Source organism: Aulonocara sp. 'chitande type north' Nkhata Bay, linkage group LG17 (genome assembly GCF_057382095.1).
Source record: "Aulonocara sp. 'chitande type north' Nkhata Bay isolate Kocher_YH1m ecotype deep benthic linkage group LG17, A_spYH_male_GT1.1, whole genome shotgun sequence".
Taxonomy (NCBI): Eukaryota; Metazoa; Chordata; class Actinopteri; order Cichliformes; family Cichlidae; genus Aulonocara; species Aulonocara sp. 'chitande type north' Nkhata Bay.
The window spans coordinates 3,432,983-3,453,837 of NC_141360.1; the positions used below are offsets into that span (position 1 = coordinate 3,432,983).

The 20,855-nt window shown below is 39.7% G+C and overlaps 1 protein-coding gene across 2 annotated transcripts in view; it reads left to right on the plus strand.

Moving 5' to 3' along the window:
- nav3 (neuron navigator 3) overlaps nt 1-20,855 on the plus strand; it is a 415,949-nt gene that overhangs the window by 100,421 nt on the left and 294,673 nt on the right. For both annotated transcript variants that reach the window (XM_086270023.1, XM_086270024.1), the window contains exon 2: nt 13,548-13,991. In XM_086270023.1, coding sequence (XP_086126149.1) covers nt 13,923-13,991 — 69 coding nt within the window. In that variant the 5' untranslated portion in view covers nt 13,548-13,922. The remainder of the gene's footprint in view (nt 1-13,547; nt 13,992-20,855) is intronic.

Below are 20,855 nucleotides of genomic sequence, written 5' to 3' on the forward strand. Positions count from 1 at the left end.
CAGTGATCAGAAAGGCAGGGGAAATTAGCAGCAGCCTTTAAAGGCAGCAGGGAGTGAGTGAGCATTGGGGTTTTTTTCCTTCCTCCACAAACCTCTCACACCCACCTCCTCCGCCCCATCCCGTATGCCGCTTTGTTGTGCCAGCATGTGCGTGAGGCTCTGTCTCACAGGTAGATCTGATGATGCTAATTGTGTCCTAATTGGGTTTGTTTCCCTCCAGCCGTGGAGGTTTTTGCTTTGCGAGCCTCTTACTGCCACAGATGAGAGAGATGGTGGCTTGGCGTGTGCGTACATGTGCGAGAGTAGGGTCCAGATTATGTTTGAGTGAAAACGAGGGAGAGTGTTACGCTGAGAGCTGTTGCAGGAGTGTGTGTCTGGACCAGCCTGTGAGGATTGAAAGAGTGAGTCTAGAGTCTTTTGGTAGGGTGCTTGTTGTTGTGTGTGTATGTGGCCATAGGACTGAGTGTGAGCTCTGTGTGTGTGTGGGTGCTACTTGCAAGCACATCTGTGGAGGTCTTGTGTGATGGATGGTGACTGACGGAGGGTGTGAGGTGTGTGAAGGAGGAGGATGAAGAGGAGAGGCAGTAGGATGGGGGAGGGTGTAGAGAGGAGGCAGTGTGTGTGTGTGTGTGTGTGTGTGTGTGTGTGTGTGTGTGTGTGTGTGCGTGCGCGTGTGTGGGAGAGAGAAAGAATCTAGGTAGTGGAGCAGTACATCACAGAATGGCTAATGGAATGCTGGAGACTTGAAGGGTCCTCTCCCATTTCCCCTCCATCACCACGCCTCACCCCTCCCTCCACACAGGATTGTGGGCAGAGTGTGACACACCAACCGACATGCCGTGGCTTATGTGTAGACTTCTGCATGTGCTCCACCCTTGTCAGGGAAGAAACTGGTTGAGGAGCTACCTGGATGAATATTTCTACCGCCTAATTATCATCTTTATGATTTTAGTCCCAGTAGAGTGTAACACACTGCTGCTAACACGTTGCTGTTGTAAATCTATTTTCACCTGTAGTCTATTTTCTGGTAGCTTTCCTCACTTTCTAATTTGTAAAGTAGTTTGAGGTGAAGAAGCTCTTAACGACAGCTGTACCACGACTGAAAAATCAGCAAACCCAAGCACAAACCCCCCCTCAAAATCTTGGATTCATTTTAGCTAAGCAGTACCAGTCACTGTAAGTCAAACACACATATCTACAAGAACTGAATAAAAATAATCTACATGACACCTTTGTGGGGTTTTTTGCTTGATTGTTTGTATCTCTGTCCTCTGTGTTTTTACCTTTATGAAGCTCATTTTGGAGCCCCTCGATGTTTTTGTGAAGAGCACAACTCTTGTGGTTAAGGGTCTCGTTAACTGATTTGATTTCTTCATATTTGCTGCCTAAATCTTTGAGTCGCCCAAGGTCATCATGGACCTCTTCAGATTCTCTCAATAAATGTTTTCCACCTGATCTTTAATTTCCTAGAATGTGTTGAGGAGCCACAGTTTTGCATTTTTATATTGTTCTTTCGCATTTTGCTCCAGCCTGGCCTGTTTTCAGCTTTCAGTTCTGTGAACTAGATCCACACCCTCATCATCCGTGCGGTTTTTCTGTCAGCTGCTGGACTTCCTTCTGGAGATTCATGCTGCATTGGTTTAAGGTTTGGTTGTCTTCCTGTTTTGTTTTACATTTATCTGCCAGCTGATTTTGCTTTGAGACCTCACACTGCTTTGCTGATTCAAGGTTTTCTTGTCTGTTCTAACTTTCTTATATATTCATCCTCAGATTCTTTTGCATCTTTAAGCTTCATATTTAAGGCCCCAAGATCTTCCTGAAGAATCTGATTGTTTTTTATAAAGTCTTGTTTTTCTTTTTGTGCAGACCTTCCTCCTAAGCTATTTGAGCCTCAAATTTAATCTTCACGTCCTGCACTTGGTTATTCAGGAATATGTTTTCATCTTGACAGTTTTTCTCTCAGCCCTTTTTTGCCCTTTCTGCATACCTTGGCGACACTTGAGCTGTGGGAGGGTTTTGATCTTTCGTGCAACACATTCACAAAGCTCAAATCAAATTCAAATTTTATTTGTCTGGGGCTTTTTTCATGTAAGATCCTGGAAATATTGATGCTGCCCTATGATGACCCAGAGTATCTCAGCATCTTCATTTGATTTATTAATTTCCATCTTTAAATGTTCTTTCTGAAAATCCCCCCTAGGTTGATAACAGAATCTCGTTGCCATTACAGAAATAACTGAATAAAATAAATTCCAATGACCTTCGGCGCATATAGCGAGTATTGACACCCCTCTGGCCCACAAGCTTTCTTGAGCTGTCCTTCCCCTCCAGCACCCCTGCCTTGCTGTGAATATAAAAAGATGAGGCATTCGGCAATCAATGTTTGTAACACTGTTGTGCTGTTATCCCTCATTTCTTCTGGGGCCTCCATGTGATTTATTGGGGCTCCTGAGGCTCACAACCAGCATGGTGCACTGCTGGGGGAGGGGGAATGTGCGTGAGCATGTGTACATGAGAATATGGGATTCTTTTCACACTCTGTGTGTGTGTGTTTAGAATGTTTGGCATGTGACGCGAGGGAATTAAAATTGTGTATCTGCAAGGAAATACTCTACCCTCTTAAAAATGGTGCGTATGCTTTGAAATGCAATTTCGGTCCCCATGTAAATTAGCCTGACAATCTGTTTTATTTAATAGAGACAGGCTCTCCCCTCAACATCACTTTGTGAGGTGGTCTTTTAAACTGAGCCGGTACTGCTGTATATCACTTACACAATTACAACCTTCACAAATCTATTGGTTATAAAAGAGAAGTTTATGAACTGCATGCAAAGCTGAAGGGGACGGGGGGCAGGGTGTGGCAAGCTGAAGGAGGATGCTTCAGTTGTTTATGGTGCATTTAGTTGTGTTGTGGCACGGTACTTCATTTTGACCTCTTGATATCTGTTGAGTTGACTCTGTGTGTGTGTGTGTGCGCGTTTGATGACAAATTCTTGTCTATTATGAATCAACATCTAAAATACCACAGTGCCTAATTGTTGATAGTCCTGCTATAATCTCTCTTCTTCTTTTATACTTAAAATGAAAAAAGACGACCCCTCCTCTCCTCGCTCCTTCTGTCTTCCATGATCCACCACCGCTATAATGAGATTTGACGTTAATCCCGACACAATAGCACAAGATTACGCGCCACCATAATGCTCTGCAAAGGCATCGCAGAGGGTGGAGAATGGGTTTGGCGCACGCAGAGGAAGCTTGGCTGGGTGAAAGCACATTAATGTAATCTAAGTGTAATTGGGTGGTAATGCAGCTTGTATGTAGATGAAAGGAGGAGTGGAAAAGCTTTTTTTTTTTTCCTTGCATGTCATCCTCTCTGTCAGACGAGCCCAAGGAGGGAGAGCAGGAACAACATGATGCCAGTGGTGCTGTGGGTTGAAAGACTGGTCAAAGACTGCCTGGAGACGGTGTGACACAGATTATTTATCTATAAACTGATGTCAGATTCTTGTGGTGAGAGTGGATTTTTCAGAGAATGGAGTTAATGAATACAGTGAGTCAATAAAGGGAAACTGGGCAAAGTTTATTTTGGATTTCTTTTAACAGTTAACAGAGAAAAAAAGCTGGGTTTTTTTAGATTTCACTGGATTACATGTGAATTTATATGACATTAAAATGGATTTAATTAAAGTGTATTTTTTGAAGTGTTGTATTTCCTGCATTAATATTTAAGCCTCAGCCATTTTAATCATAAATTTGACTTGCTTGGTGAAAAGCTTGGTGCAGTGTTCTCTTGGATGTCTTACATGTTGTGTTTTACTGGTATTTTCAAATGATATGACTAATCAATGTACTATATATAAAGTAACTGGAAACAGCCTCAGAGACCACAGTGATAAGGGAATGCGAGCTATAAATAAAATCATGAACAAGCTTCTGAATGTAGTCGGGAGGCTTCTGTAAATAACATAGGTATTTTATGACCTCTTAAGTTGAAAACACAGAGGGCCACAGGGGTGTTTATTTTGCAATGGTGTAGCCACAAAAATGTTCTGCTTGCCCTGCTAACCTCTTGTCCCGTTGCTTGTCTTTAGTTTAGCCTTCCAAGTAAGTGAAATTCTCAAGATGCATAGAACGAGACATGCATGTATAAATGGACCACTGGTGGAGGCGGGATACACTTTGAATGATAGAGATTTTTGAGTCATCACATTTAATTTTGATTCGCCAGGAGTTTATAAATATATATAAACAACTATAGAGGTTGCCCAGTATGATGGACAACATTAGACACAAATTAACAAAAAGAAAAACCCCAAACCACACTAACTGAAAGCAACAAAAACTAAGCTCAAGTTAAGTTTTTGTCAAGATTTGACCAGGCTCCATAGGTTATTAATATTCACACAAGGTATTCAATTTGGTTCTTTACTGAGCAGGTAGTGAATGTAATAGTGCCAGAATCGTGGAAATACGGTGATGTTTACATGTACCAATCAGGAGTCGAGCCCTGTTTTGAACCATCTGCAGTCTGGATATTAGTGACTTGCCCATTCCATCATATAACTATAATTGTTGAGTGTTGATGTATTAAAAGCACAAGTGACCTTCTCATTAAAAGATCAGGAGGATTTAACCTGTACCAAAAAGGCTTCGAGGGGAAAAAAGCTGTCTTTGACAGGAGATTGACAACGTAAAAGGCACTCACCAGAAGCACTTATAAACGAAGAACATGCAGCAGACTGACAACAGTGTATGTCCACAATAACCAAAGGCCTACTCACGCCACAAAATGGGAAACCATTGTGCAACAGCTAAGCTTGCTGATAATGGTGGTGCAGATGGCTAACTAGTCATTTGCCACTTCTGCTGCTGGCAAGCTAATTCCTAAGTTAGCCAGCCAGACTTCCAGTCATAGCTCTAGTTCTCTAAGCTAGCTGGCTTAGAGCAAACCAACCTGCTTGCATGTTCATTAGTTTATTCCATAGCAGTGCCACAGTTGTTTTATATGTAGGCAAAGAAAGGTAAAAGAAAATAGAAACAAATCTGATGATTTGTGCAAATTCAGGTCACTGAATTTAAAGTTAATGCAAATGATTTGTGAGGCTATATTTTACTCTGCACAGCTAATAGTATTATTGGTTTTTGTGGGGACATTTTCCCCTTTCTAGAGGTTACTATAATCTAAAAAAAAAAAAAAAAAAAACAACAAAATGGGTTAAAAAAAAAAAAAAAGACATAAAAAGCTTTTCCACTCTTACCTCTGTTATTCATTAATTTTATTCATACATCAGATGATTAGCTGCTTCCCTGCAGGTGCCAGTATCCTAATAGCTTTGCATTTTTACTCCCAGTGCATTTTTTCCTTAGTATTTAGTTTGGTCGATGTGAGTAATCTTGCCAGCTGTCAGGGCTCTGTGTGCAGGCAGGCAGAGAGGAGGATCCAAACGCAGGACTCAGACACTAACTTGAAACTCAAAAACCTCAGCTTTATTGCTGGTACGAAAACAAAACATGAAGTGAACATGGACTATGGAGAACCGAAACACACAGGTATAATCTGATGGTACGACGCAACACCGAGCATGGGAAAACACAGGGCTTAAATACACAGGGTAGTAATGAGGGAATGGGCAACAGAAGGGAGACACAGCTGGGGGAGATCAGGGCTAACGAGACGGGGGAGCTAAGCTGCACACACTAACATAAGACAAAGACTTTCACAATAAAACAGGAAACAAGAATTACTAAACCAGATGCAGACATGACACTGAGAGACAGACTAGACACTGAACAGAAACTGTAATACACATGAGAACCCAAAACCTAAGAACTGATCCCTCACCAAGAATAACAGAAACAGATCTATAATGATAATAATAAACAAAGCACCAGAACAGCAGAAAACAATCCATAATGCAAAAATAAACCAAAACATAATAAACTCAAAATACTGGGTCCAACGGACCCAGAACCGTGACACCAGCATGAGATTTAAAATCCCAAGCTAACAGGGATGTTTTGGCAGGTAGGGTTTTAGCTGTGAGGGTCAGATGCCATTCCTGAATGATTTCCTTGTCACTACAAATAAGTCTGTGATCTCTGAGAACAATAAACAGCAAGGTGCCAGGAAAATGTCAGACTCGTGCAAGCTTGTGAAACAAAATAACCGATATAATATTGACACCACAACACGCACTTCTCAAGCTAATGAGCTGCCACTTCTTCTGTCAGTCTTCACCTTCACCATATTATTACCCCATTAAAGAAAGCCAGGATACCTGTAGCCACACAAACATGAATGCACAAATATACACACGCCCAAGCATGCTGTCTGTGCTCAACAGTTACCGTGACAACAGGAAAAATGCCACAGATCTGGCAGATTGTTGCAGTTTTTGGGGTTTTCGTTTTAGCTGCGGTTCATCACCCAAGTAAAGCTTGGGGTGTAAATTTGGTGAAGAATTACACGGGACTAGTCAGTATTTTATCTGTAGTGTGCCTTATCTATAACAAGGTTTCCTGATGTTTGTGTACATGCTCATGTGCTCTTCTCATTCAGGTTGGCAGGCGAGCTCCTCTGGCTTACACAGTTCATCACTTGCATTACTTTCTCTGTCTCCTCCGTCCTCTTTTTTGCCTCTTGTTGCATCTTCTCTTAAGTGTAGCTGTGCACAGTGAGCTGCGAGTCTGATGGATCAAGACTGAAGGATCAAAGCAGTTGCAGACAGTGTGTTGTGTGGATGTTTACCTGGGTGGGTGTATCTTTACATGAAGTCAACCTCTGGAACTCTAGCTGCAGGCTTTTTGCACCTTATTTGCCAAATTGGCTCCGTAGGGAGTTTTGAGACTTCTTCTTCTACAGTAGATTTCTTTTAGTCATCTGGAAAAGATTTTAACTTAAATGTTTATATGCTAAAAACTCGCTTATTGTGATTTAACGCTAATATAACATGCTTTACTTTGTTGGCCTTAAAAACAAAGTGTGTAAACCAGTGGCGGCTCCTGAAAAAAATCTCAGGGGGGGCAATTTTTATGATATCGACTAAAATGACCCATTTAATGAGTACATCAAACAACACAATTTTAATTTAAATTTAAAATGAACAACCATATTCTGGCCATTTGTATAGATTTGTAAAAATGAACATGAACAGATTTTTTTTTCAATTGATGCCATCAAGTCGACTAAACCTCTAAAAATCCCTGGATTGTCTGAGGAATCACTTTCATCATGTCCCCGCATTGCTAGCTCAAAAGCACCACAAAACTTAATACAATCGATGATTTTAGATAAAATATGACGGTTTTTATCTACCTCTTCGTTGTGCCTTCTTAAAGCAATCCGATGTCCATCATCTAGCTGCGCCGCTATGCTAGTTTTCCCTAGCACAGCTAGCTTTACACTGTTGTCCATATGAACTCGTGAGCTTTCATGTTTCTTGATTCGTTCGGAGAGGTGCTTTAAGTCGGTTTGTCCAGATTGTGTCCACGTCAAATCACACTTGTCACTTTTGAACAGTATGCACGGGAAACAAAAAAGTGCATTAGCTGTTCCACAGCCTGTCAGCCACGACTTGCGCTGGAACCAACTCCGACAAAAAGTCCTGTTGTATGCTTTTGACTTCTCCTTCGTTGCCTGGGTTAGTTGAATTTCGGGCTTGTCAGGTCCCAACTCTTTAACTTGCAGTTTTTCTGCCATTGTCCTTCTGGCAAAAGGGTAGGTTAGAAGCGATCTAACCGAATTTGGGGGAGGCTGTGCCTCAACCGTTAACAATACCGCTGCCATCGTCTCTCTCTGACCTTATAGCTCACTTAAGCTACTGACTGAGGTAAAATTCTAGAACAGCAAATCTTCGCGCGTTTTCTGCAGGGGCGCAATTTTAAGCGCCCCCAAACCATTTAATTCAGCGACGCTGATAGGTCAAATATTTATTATTTTCCCCTGGCAACCATTTAATGATAGGCTATTTCGCTGCATATCAAGGGCGCTTTGACGAGCGCCCCAGAAGAAGAAAAACACCGTTTGTTGGTTGAACTTTAATGAGTCAGCTGGTGAAAATGTTAAAATACGCCTGGCTGTATATGGGCACACACATAGTAAAACTATCATTGATGAATTTTTTAAAAATATATATTTTTACTCCTCCACATTTGGGGGGGCGGAGCCCGAGCGCCCCCTATGGGCCAGCCGCCACTGGTGTAAACTAAATGCTATTAAGTGGGGCCTGTCAGAGTAGATTCACATATTCACAGTGATCTGTGTTTGTCATATAGTTATTCTGCATTAGGGCTCATACAGAGCTACACACTTTTCAATGGGCTCTACACACTTCTTTATGCTAATATGACAATGCACATTTTGCAAGTTATCAGTGTATTATTTGCATTATTTTTTGCATTGTTGGGAATCATTTTACAAACTTTGTCAACTTTTTGAAACAAATTAATCACTATATACATTATTACATTGACTTTGTATTGCTGCTTTTTGCTCATTCATTGCTCTTTTGCATATGTTTTGATATAATAATACAACTGCATAGTGTTAAATGGTTCGCAGTCAACAATAATAAGCACATTATGAATATAAAACTATGTTGCTGTAACTGTGCTAAGGAATCTTCTAGTGAGCTGCGGAATGGTCAGTGAGGTCCCCTAAGTGCTATAATGTGCAGCAATAGATCCCTACTGCATTTATTAGATTTATCAGTAATATTAATGGCCCACTGTGGAGCCTAGTGAAGTATGGCAAGGCTATTACAGATGTCCTAATTGCTAAGTATATTCCCATTAGTCTTTTTTCTGTCCAGTTAACACTGGCTCATAAGCAGACATAGAGTGTATAAGAATATTGTTTCTCACATTCAGTACTGCAAAAATGAACTAAATGTATCTGAGTATCTGGATATCTTTTATATTAGTAACTGACAAAATGAAATCTTGTACTACTAAAAGAATATGCAAATTATGGAATATTACCGGCTACATTTAAACCAAATAAAGTGAAATGAAGATCTGTGCAAATATTTAAAAATAGATTTTGCATTATGCACTTGTTTAAGAGACCATAGTAGCTGGTCCAGTACACATGCTGCCCAAATGACATTTATGTTGAAGGAATGCCATTAGGATGTTATAGCATTTTAATGTGATGGCAAGGTGTTCTTTATGTTTGACCTCTGACCTACTGAGGTGATAATTTATAACCTCAACCCACATGCTCTCCCCGAGGAAATCAGGCCGGCTCTATGGCCATCATTTACATCTATTCGAATTGAAGCAGCAATGTGTAGTTAATGCCCCAGGCCTTATGAATCAAACTTTATTGACCACTTGGAGAGTAACAGACACCCTTTGAATACCAAGTGCTAGTGAAAGGCCACTGGGTGAGAGAAATGCGTACCAGCTGTGGAGCTGAAACTGGGATTACCAGCAGTACGCCAGGCTGTGATAAAACTGCAGCGGCTCCTGCTCATAAATATGGAGGTTTCACTTCCAATAGGATTCCTTACAACCGAAGGTGATTTAGCATACAATATTGTGTTTAACATAAAAATGCGCGATATCAAGTTTTTCTTTTACTTGTGATCATTTTCAAATCTCTTTTTAATTAAAAAACAAAAAACCTTCAAGTTTGTCAAGTCTGCATGTACATTATGTGATGTATCTTTTTTTTTTTTTTTTTAGCTCCAGCACAGATAAGCCATGGTGTGAAACATGGTCAAGCACAATCCTGCTAGTTTCAGTTTGTTATTTACTAATACAAAAGATGCAAACATAATTCATGACATTTACTTAAAAGAGAAAAGCGTTCATCTGTAAAAACATACTGACATATGAAAAATTGATTTCACTCTTCAGGAATCAAGGTTGAACTATTTGCCCTTGATATTTATACAAACTATTAAAAGGTCCAGGGGAAAGGCACAAATGGTCATTTGACTGTGTAAATTTCATTGTATGGAAACCTTTATTCTCAGTTCTCTGTGTTTTATTTCAGCTATAGCCTAATAATAAAAGCACTTTTGAACAGGCCGTGTGAGATTTAACTTTAAGGTTAACGGTGTTAACTGAGAGTAGCTGTGTCACTTCCACATTTATTCGGCTGTTGCTTATTAATGCTAACAAATCCTTGCTGGCTTTACTTTGTTGCCTGAACTACTTGTATTTGCAGTATGCAGTGAGGAATAACAGAACTGTGTTTATTTTTAAATGACACTTGACAATAGGGCTGCCACGATTAGTCGACTAGTCACGATTACATCGACTATCAAAATCGTCGACGACGAATTTAATAGTCGACGCGTCGTTTGAAGCTTTGTAAGATCCCAAAAGACGCAGGAATAAGTAGTAGGATTTAAGAGTGTAATAACGGACTGAAACAGAAGATGGCAGCACTGCATGTACAAGGATGCCAGCTGCCGTTAAACTCCCGAAGAAGAAGTAGCTCTGTCCCAGAATTCATAGCACGTCCCTGCTCAGTTTCCAACAATGGCGGCAGCTAGTTAGTTTTAATATTACTCTTATTATTCTTTCTGGGTCACAAAATAAACATTTAACATATTTTCAGGCGAGAATGTAGCTGTGTAAACCTCAAATATCTGCTCAGTTTATCAAGACACCGCATATTTTCAAAAGTGCTCCGACGTTTTCGGAGACGTCTGTTACCCACTAGCTCGATAGCTAGCCGGGGTTCAAGGCTCACTAGAGCCGTGAGAACACCGGACTCCCGGCAAATCGTTTTCAAACCCACCGCCGTCTTTCACTACTCAGGTTAAATATATATATAAGTCACTTAGATAAGTTATAAATTTTATTGTTAGGCTTTTTTTAGTATTTTATTTGTTCCTGAGTAAATCGGTTTGGCTGAGATTAAAGTTATAGTTTTTACACAGCTGAATAAACATCAAGCAGACAGCTGATTTTTAGAAGTGTGAGATGCTCCAGAATTTACTCCGTTGTCCTGTTATATTTTAGATAGCAAGGAGCAGACGGCTGAGTTTATTAAACTTCACCGAAACAATCTGTAAATGTCATTAAAATGTAATAAACTATCATCTTGTCTTTATTTTTAGTTAGCACAGACCTTAAACACTTACAGCTGTAAGCTAATGATAGTTATATAAGAGCAGATGCTGCTGGTGCAATAAGCTGTACGTTTTACGTTCAATGGATCTGATTAGTCGACTAATCGCAAAAATAATCGGTGACTAGTCGACTATCAAAATAATTGTTTGTGTCTTTTAGTCATTTTCTTCTAAATGACCATGAGAGCACAGAGTTTCTTTTGTTCGTTAGCAAGGTGACAGTCGAGTTATTGTTTAGATTTCAAGCAAACATAAGACAGTTTGTGAGCAAAGTTGTCTGAATTTCATTAGAAACTATGTAATAAGTATCTGGTCTGTCACTTTTATTGGGGTCCAAAGCCTTCCAGTGCTCTAAAAAGTTAACCAGTTTGCAGTTAGTAGCATTAAGCTAAGCTTGACATTATAACATTTTAAACATGAATTACCCTTATAGCATTAAATCAAACACAAGTTTAACTGTTATAATTCAATCTGGACATTGTAAAATATGATTTTGCAAAATTAAAATAATAAAATAAAACTTTGTCTTTTTCTCTATCTGACTGAGTGGGTTGTATAATGAAGCAACTTCATTTTGACGTTCTGTTCACAGAGTAACAAAACTTATAATCTGTGCTGTGTAAATATATTAAAATAATAAGCCTGAAGATTAATTTGTGGAAACTAATGCATCTTTTTTATGGCAGACATTTTAAAATGTCACCATAGGAAAAGCAAAAGTATAAGTAAATTAATGAGGATGGAATTCTGTTAGCTGCTTTGTTTTCAGGGGTCTGGCTGAATGTTATTAGGAACACTTGTGCTGTGACTACTACCACAAGTCAAAATATGTGCTGTGGAAAATGACACTTTTACTTATTTATTTATTTTTGGTAGACTAAGTAATGACCACAGTAGCTGGTTATATATAACACACTAGCATTATTCTGAGCACTGGCTACTGGTTATATCTTGCAATATATGGAGCAACATGTACAGCTTGTCAGGTAAACTATTTTTTCCTATTTAAGTCTTGCTTCCGTCTTTTGCAAAGGTGCTTTGTGCATTCTGTTGCATGTCACACAAAGCAGATGAAGAATGACCTCTGACCCCAGTGGCCTAGATACAAGGCCTTCCTGTCATTCTGATTGGTGGTACCGGCTAACCTTTTCCTTGCCGCAAAAAAAAAAGTGTGCCATGCTGTTCCCCGTGAGGTCCCATTGTTTCTTTTGTAATATTCAAGGAGAAAAATGGAGAAAAATTAGCACTCATGCAGTATGCATGACTTTAGAAAGCCTCTCATATAATTCTATTGCTGAGGGAAATGGGGAAGTCCAGAAGCAATATAGCTGTGTTTTTAGCAGGTTTAGCATTTCTAGTTTGCTGTGTGTTGGTGTAATTTTTTTCCATAAGCTGTTGCAGCAAATATCCCCTGTGCATTGCTTATTTTTTGAGGCTATCAGATAATGTAATGTAACAAGATCCCAGTGGCACTTAAAAGAAGTGCTTTTCAGCTTTTTGCTCGCAGGTAACACTCTAGTTTCAGCTTGCTGGGTTCCAGCGCTCAAGTCATGGTGTCCCCAAGAACCAGCTCTGAGTTGGCAGCACTTGACATGATTGCCCTTAAGTAACTGACACGGTTGCGGTGTTACATTGCACTCTGCAGCTGGGTAAGTGTTTAGTGGCAAGTACGAACTGTTAAGATCCTGCTGTGTTAAGAGAGGAGATGAAAGTGAACAGGAGCTATACAGGCCCCCTAACGGTCGAGCGGTGTTTGGCTGGGGAGACTGTTTTCTGTGATGTCTGTGAGCTTTCAAGACAGTGGGAAGGGCATTATAACTCATGCTCCTGTTTAAGAGTCAACATTTTCCTAGCCTATTCAAGGCTTTAGATTATGACATTGTGAAATACAATCCTACATCCATATTTATAGAATTAGTATCCTAATCTGGGGTTTCATTCATAACCGATAACAGCGATAACTGTGCAGCATAAGGCCTTGTAAATGGATGTCAGTAAACCAAGTTTTTGCACAGTAAACCAACCATGTCAGTAAACCAACTTTTGCACAGAGGCAGCCCCAGCCCTATCCATATGGACTCATTGCAGTTTACCCAATGTCAGCACGTCTTAGCTCTTTCCATGCTTCTTTTTGCTCGAAAATGGGTTTCGATACTAAGACAACAAAAACAATTGCTCAATGTAGAACAAATGGCATGAAGATTCTCCCCGCTCTCGCTCTCAGCACCATGGCAACATTCACTTTGATATGCAGAAACCCCCGCCATTTGTACAGTGCAGCACCAAGGGGAATATTGACTTTTTGGTGAGGCAGAGAGTTTTTGCATTAATTGTGTTGTTGTTTTTTTTGTTTTGTTTTGTTTTGGGTTTGTTTGTTTTTATTGGGGGCGGGGGGGGGGGGGGGGGGGGTATTTTCTCCATATAAATCATAGAATGCATTGTGTGTCTGTTTTTTCACAGATGTGGATGCGAGACATTGTGTTGTACCAGGGACTGCACTGAGGGAGAAACAAGCCTAACTGTTGTCTTCATGCAAAAGTAGACAACCTGCAGACTGGACGTCGCCATCAATCTTCACTTTGTTCCAGTTATCATAATGAGCCTCTCTTGGTAGCCTTCTGCTTGAACCTTGCTATTTTCTCAGCTAACAGAGCATTCTCATTTTACTTTGACCATACATACCAACCTCTGGGATGGATCGCCTGTGTCCGGGCGAAGGCGTTAGCCGGACACAGGCTTTTGTTGTCAAACTGTAGCCTGGATTCTGGACCAAAGTGGATTGTGTTCAACTTACTTCATGTGATTATTTTCTGGAGCTATTTATTTGGATCAGGGATGGATGTACCAGAAGCCAGCAAGCATGGCAAGAAGTCGACAAGTCAAAAGCTGGAGGACCAGAAAAAGGTAGGTGACAGGTTTCTGTCCTTTTAACTTTGCTCCTGTCTTTTCCCTAGCCTCTCTGTGCATGTGGGTGCGCATGTGTGCACGCATGTGTGCACGCATGTGTGCACGCATGTGTGCACGCTGCATTTTCAAAGAAGCAGCTGTATACAAAAGTTTGTTTATCACCTGGTATCTTGTTCTCTTTACAAAAAGGAGAACATGTTGGTCCAATTGCTGCTGTTGTGTGAATTCCCGGTAGCTTTTTTGCTCCATATCTGCTAATAGCTATTTATAAAGAAGATGAGGGGAAAGGTGGAGTTTCTTCCCCCTCGGTGCTTTTACTCTTTTATCTCGGCTCATGTGGTGTCACAGTGGGCAGGGTGCATCCCAGCCTCCCTCTGAGAATACATATTTACTCTCTGTTTGAGATGCTTTTTATGTTCCCGTCTCTGGGAATGGGAAAGTGGATTCTAATTTTAACAAAAAGATAAATACGATTTCCTTTTTTGTTTTTGTTGTTTTGGTAAAGTTATATCATGTGCTACAATGGTCTCTACATAATGGTGTGATTAGAAGATGGTTTTGAGTCGCGCTCTAAATGCTGCACATTGGACCTCAGTTGGATCAGATTCATCCGTAACAGCGGTGGCTGGATCGATGGCGAGAGCCCAGGCGTCAGGCAAGTTCACACTGTCTGCAGAACGTGGATTCGAGGACAGTGGCACTGGCCTTTGCCTGTCCGATCAATTATTGTATTTATTTAGCTGTAAATGCGTCCAGTGAACATTAGATCTCATGATGTAATTCAAGTGCTGCCTTACATTTTTCTGTATAATGTGTCAATGACAAACATATACTAGATGCCATTTTGGCCATACATATAGAGGAAGAGCAAAATGTTAAAATAACGCAGCGAGGTCAACTAACCTGAGCCACAGAATTTTCAAATGTTTAATGTCACTGACACGGTGAGACTAACTGTATCTGCTCATCTTGTTAGTTTTGGGCTATATGTAGGCTTTGACATTTGCCTAAGCGCTGTGCACAGCTCATTTTGAAAAGTAACACTGCCATTACATAATCATCTAAATCATCTGGAAGCCAGTGTTGTTCTTGTTAGTAAAATTGCACGTTTTCATTGAAATAGCCTATTAAAAATAAGAATATTCATATAGAAATATGAAGGAGTGACACTGAGTTCAGTGAATCACTGGACTGATTATGGAACCTCTGTTAGTACAGACTGTAATGTGCAGTGTGAGTCTAGCTAAATGTATTTCTGCTATGGCTTTACTCGTGTTAAGTTTGTACTTGTTTAAAGATCTAGTGAGAATTTTTCTACACTTTTAGAAGAATATTATTTTATAAAATACTTTGTATTTTGTTTTCCCCCCTTTGTCTGGAGAGCTGAGTTTGTAAGTTCACTTTTATATGGACTTAAAAAGTACACGTACTAAGATGCAAACAAAGCCTGTTAGCGAGAGACTTCTCTTCCTCCCTCTTCCTCTGACCTCATTCTTCTAATGAAGTGCATTTGATAAGCATAATGAATTTCCACGTGAAGTCCAGGGAACATATGAGTTCAAGTTAGACTTTTGCAGCACTGTTAGGGTCTCAATAAAAAGGATGATTGTTCTTTAGAACCTGAGTGCTATAGTAGTTTTTTTCTCTTTAGCAGACTACAATGATGTCTTGCTGTTAGTGCTATTAGCCAATTTTTATACCCTGTTAGAGAAGACAGACAAACTACTAATAATTTATAATAATGGATCGATGTAGCTTTCCACAAGCACATTGATTTTTAAGATAAAAGTTGTGAGCAAGAACCTGTATTTGTGCACAACATGCCCATGTTGCATATGTCCTGTCATGTGACATGAATTGAAATCGGATACTGTTCTAATAATGTCGATAAAGTCGATCACTCTGTCTCCACTTGCATTAAAGGTCATGTACTGTAAACATATGTAGTGTCTTTCTATTTTCCAACCTCTGCATTGTAGGTAAAGAGATTTTAGCATCGAGCTCGGTTTGGAGCAGAGTGAATGAACAGAGTGTGACATCAAATATTCATCTATCAGGGGAATTTGACTGAAACCGTTTGGCTCTCGTTTCGGTTAGATGTGCGTCCTGCCAAAAGATAAGCTCTCCCTCTTTGTTGTGATTGTTGCCTTGAGCTAGGCAACAAATGGTTTAGAGCAAAAGAGCTTCTTATAGGTTTTAAATCTTCCTAGTATGTTTCTGTGGGGGGTTTCTGTGTGCTGTAATTGCCTGACTGGATAGGGTTAGTCTCACGTGGATGTGTCATCTGTGGTAGTTGAACTCAGCACAAAATAAATGTTGTACTTAAAGAAATGCTGTGTGAAAAGATGGAGCAAATACATTCAGTTTCCTTATCTTTTATAATGTGACCCGAGTTTTTTTCTTTCACTTTGTGTGGGGTGGAATAAGATAAACTCGTGGTGCAGAAAAATGTCAGGGACAAATGTTACATTTAATTTAAGCATTGAATTGATTTTCAGTCATTTTCTTTCTTGCTCAGTGTTAGATAAGAAAATCAGTACGACTGATCTTTGTAAAGTAAACATGCCAGCAGCTCATTAGCTTAGCTAAAGCACTACTGGCATCATGACTTTAGGAAGTTATTGCTTCCAGCCAACCAGTCTAATGCTAACATGACACTACAATTTGTCATTTTTACACTTACATATTAGACAAATAAGATATAATCTGCTATCTAATGAGCTTTAAATGTGCTGGTAGTCAGATTATGTTACCTGGAATAAAGCCAGAGCCAAGCTAGTAGTAAAATGGAACATTTTATATTGTTATCAGCTAAGGTAACTAGCTTCTGGTTCACATTTACTGTACAAGAATGCAAAGTATTATCAGTCTTCTCATTTATTTTGATGCATTCTTTTAAAGGCTCTGCCTACAGTTTTCAAGCTGTTCAAGTGGACTATTAGGATTAGATTTGTTGTCCAAACTTTAGCAGGACAAACTTTTCGCCTCACAGCCGACTGCATTGTCAGGGCTGATAACAGTTCATTTGCAAAGATGTTGAGTTCAACCTTACTTGATGAGCTTTAAATAAGTTCTGCATGCTGTATGGAGATGTGTATGGAGTTTTTATTTGTAATATACTCCTGTGAATACCCAGTGGATAAACATGTTGAGGATCTTTGTGTGAAATCTAGAAAGCTGTGTTTTGCCAGCACTTCTTATTTCATCACCCTGGGAGTGTTTGTTCCTTTCCTCCCACACTTTACACTTTTCCTCCTCCATTACTCGCTGTCTTTTTCCCAGATGGATGGTACTTCTTATTTTCACATTCATCCATCTTGAAGCAGTAATTACGACCGTAATGCTTACTAGGGAAAATAAGCTCATAGTAATTGGTTGTGAATGGTCAGGCAGGGGCGGCAGCTATGTCACTGAGGCATCTCATGGGAAAGTTGTCATCAGCCTGTGAGATTTTTCCATTCGCTGTTAGAGTCGTATCTACCGGTAGATCCTATTAAAGCTGTTTTGCATGTGCACCTTTTTTCTTGCCCTAACAATCAATGATAGTGGCAATGAGCTGTCACTGAATGAACTGGTTTGTCCTCTGTGTGACAGACTGTTCTTAAACCTGACTGAGTTTGTATATATTTAGTTTCTAATCTAATTAATGCATGCCAGTGTGCCATAAGTCTAATCTGAACATAGCATGTAATAGGAGATTGGTTATGATGGTTAAACGATTTACCGGGCATGTTCATACTGAGATGTGCTTGATACTGTGCAGAACTGTGAGTGGTTTTGTTTGCTGTGACTTTTGTTTTAGACTTTTGACTTTTGCTTGAAGAGACTGAAAATTCAACATTTTATTTTTTCAGTTTCTATCCAAATGAAATTCCTTCCTCCTACTGGCCTGAGCCATCGAGGTCTTCAGCTTCACATTGCACTGCTTGGATTTAAAATGAAACATTTTTACATTATAAAGTCAGTCAGAGCACTTGAACCACAAATTAGGTATATAAATAAGCAAGTGTTCTATTAGATTTAAGTCAGGCGAATGTGGGGAAGTCAGTGACATCAGTTCCTCCATCCTCCTGAAACTTTCAGGGACTCATGTCACATGAAGTTGGGCATTGTTGTGTAACAGGAGGAACCCTGGACCCACTGGGCCAGTGTAGGGTCTGATAGTGGAACTAGAGGGCCCACTAGAGGACATCAGGCGCTCATGCCACCCTCATGAAGTCTTTTTCTGTTTCTTTGTTTTCTGGTTATTCAGAGATATTTTCTAACTGTGGGAGTGCTCATCATGTTCCTCCTTGCACAAAGGATCAGATACCTGTCCTGTTGAGATGTTAAGGACCTTCTACAGCCCTGTCCAGCTCTCCTGGACTCACTGCCTGTCTCCCAGTCTTGAGACTGTGGTGGGGGAGACAACAAACTTTCAGGGAATGGCACAAATTGATGTTCAGTCCTGGAGGAGTTGGACTACCTGTGCAACCTCTGTAGGGTCCCAGGTATCGCCTCATGCTGCCAGCAGTGACCCTGATACTGTCCAAATGCAAAATGTATTATTGTAGGGTCTACCTTACAATATAAAGTGCCTTGAGGCGACAGATGTTGTGATTTGGCGCTGTATAAATAAAGTTGAATTGAATTGAACTGAATCAAAACTAAAGCAAAAATAATCAGAAAAGATGAGGAGGGAAAAATGTCAGTGTCCTCCACCTTTAAACCATCTGTGCTTTGGGGGTTGTCTCATTGTTGACCCTCTGGTGCCCCTGTTGTTAATGTCATTAACACCAAAGAAAAAAACCCTCTGCTACTTTATGTTATTATTAACTTATATTTGTATAAGTATTTGTATATTTGACTGCTTTACTGCTGCTGCACTAGAAATAATGCAGTTCGAATCTAACATGAAAGGTGAACTGTTTCAACACCTTTTGCCACTTTTAGGCAAGAATGTTATTGTGAAATTTAGTGGATTTCTTTAATGTTCATTTCACGTTATTATATTGTATCTATTCTTGCTCAGAACAGGTAAGGACCTCATTCCTGTTACAGACAACCAAAGAATATTTTCCCTTTTAAAAATAGTGCAACAATGAAACTACTGACTAATGGCAGAGTTTCAAACTTTAAGGAGTGAAAGAATTTCTCAACAGCACATGCATGTCACAGGGTTAGGGTTAGCAATTGTTGCTAGATTGACACAACTTGATAAATTTTTTATGACTCTACTGCACTGTAATAGTGTGGTGACATCCTAAGAGAACCCACCCTAACCCTAAAATATACACAAACCCACTTTGTTGGGCATGGTATATCAGTAGTTCATTCATGAAGGATTAGTGGGTTTAGACCACTGAAAAGTTCAGAGTGAAAACATGTCAAAACAGAGCAGCCATCATAACTGTGGCTTTCACAAAAACAAGCCTCAGAGGCAGAGTGATGAGAGCAGTGATGTCCAGGTCAGACTGATAGAGAACAATAAAGAGGGAAGGAGTTGCCAGAGAGAGTTTGAGGGAGAGGAGAACAAAATGACACCAAATGAAAGGGATGTGCAAGAGTGGAAAAACTGACTCGGGGAGGAGGATAAGGGTCTAGCCTGAGTGGGAAATGAACCCCATGACACTGCTAGGAAGTGTCATGGGGCCTTCCATCTGCACCCTGCATTGACATTTATGCAGTCTGTGCGCAGGGTGATGCTCTCGTCACACAGAAGCAAAGCTGGGCGGTAGCCGCCTGTCTTAATTTGCTCTTACAGCCAGCTGTAAAAAAGTCTGACAGAGTTGTGGAGTTTTTTTTAAGGATGTCAGTATTACAGAGTTCCTCGTATTCATTCTACCGACAAAACATGAAAATATGGAAATAGAGTTTCAAAACATATTATCATTATTATACATATTATTCCCAAAAGGTTGATCCTGTTCATCTGGACATCTATTTTCACTGTGAGAAACGTTTTACTTCCCTGGATGATTGAGACATATATATATTATTCATAACAGAATGCATAGTTTTGGGCTCATGTGGTTTTTTCTGCAGGGATTTTAGAAATTAAATAATTTCTTTAGCTTTTAGTTTGCATGGCAGCAGATCAGTTACTTTTCTGCAAATGTTAACGTGTTGTTTTTCATTATTGTTACAGCTGAAAAGAAACGAACAGTCTTTACTTTGAGTTTGCAGGGTATAGCTGTTATTCAGACATATTCTTTAATTTTACATGCATTTTAAATTACCCCCTTGCATATGTAAGATTCATTTATAAAAAATGAACAAACTGTTGTTCATTCTTAAAGAGTTCCCATCATATGGCTGGCATCGTTGGGTATAATTAAAGAGTCTGTTAGCTGCCAGACATGTAGTACAATTTTCCATCACTCCTGAGAAACTACATCCAGACTCAAATCTGAAAACTCGGGTCAATTGATTTGCCTTTTTTGTAATACACAAATTACTAATTAATAATTGAAACTGTATTACTGATACATGTTTTCTTGTGGTTTTGTGTTATTGTTGTACAGTATATTAACATACACTGGGTCTGTCCATGCTTTGACACAGCCATTTTGTCTCCACAAAGCTCTACATCGGGGACAAGTTTCTCCTCTAATGCTTTTCTTTTGGTATACAGAGCTGAGTGGCCTCAGTCTTTTCTTCTGATTGATTTGGAGCTGCAGCACTGTAGCATGAAAATACTGACCAAAACCACTTAATTGATCTCCTTTAGCTCTACTTGTTGAAAAATGTTGACCATCAAAGTGAAACGACTTCCAAACTCATAATATTGCATGGTATTATCAACCACTGAATACAGCACAAATTGGATTTAGAACTGAAATATGATTTGTTTATTTCTTTTGTGTTTAGTAATTGTCAAAT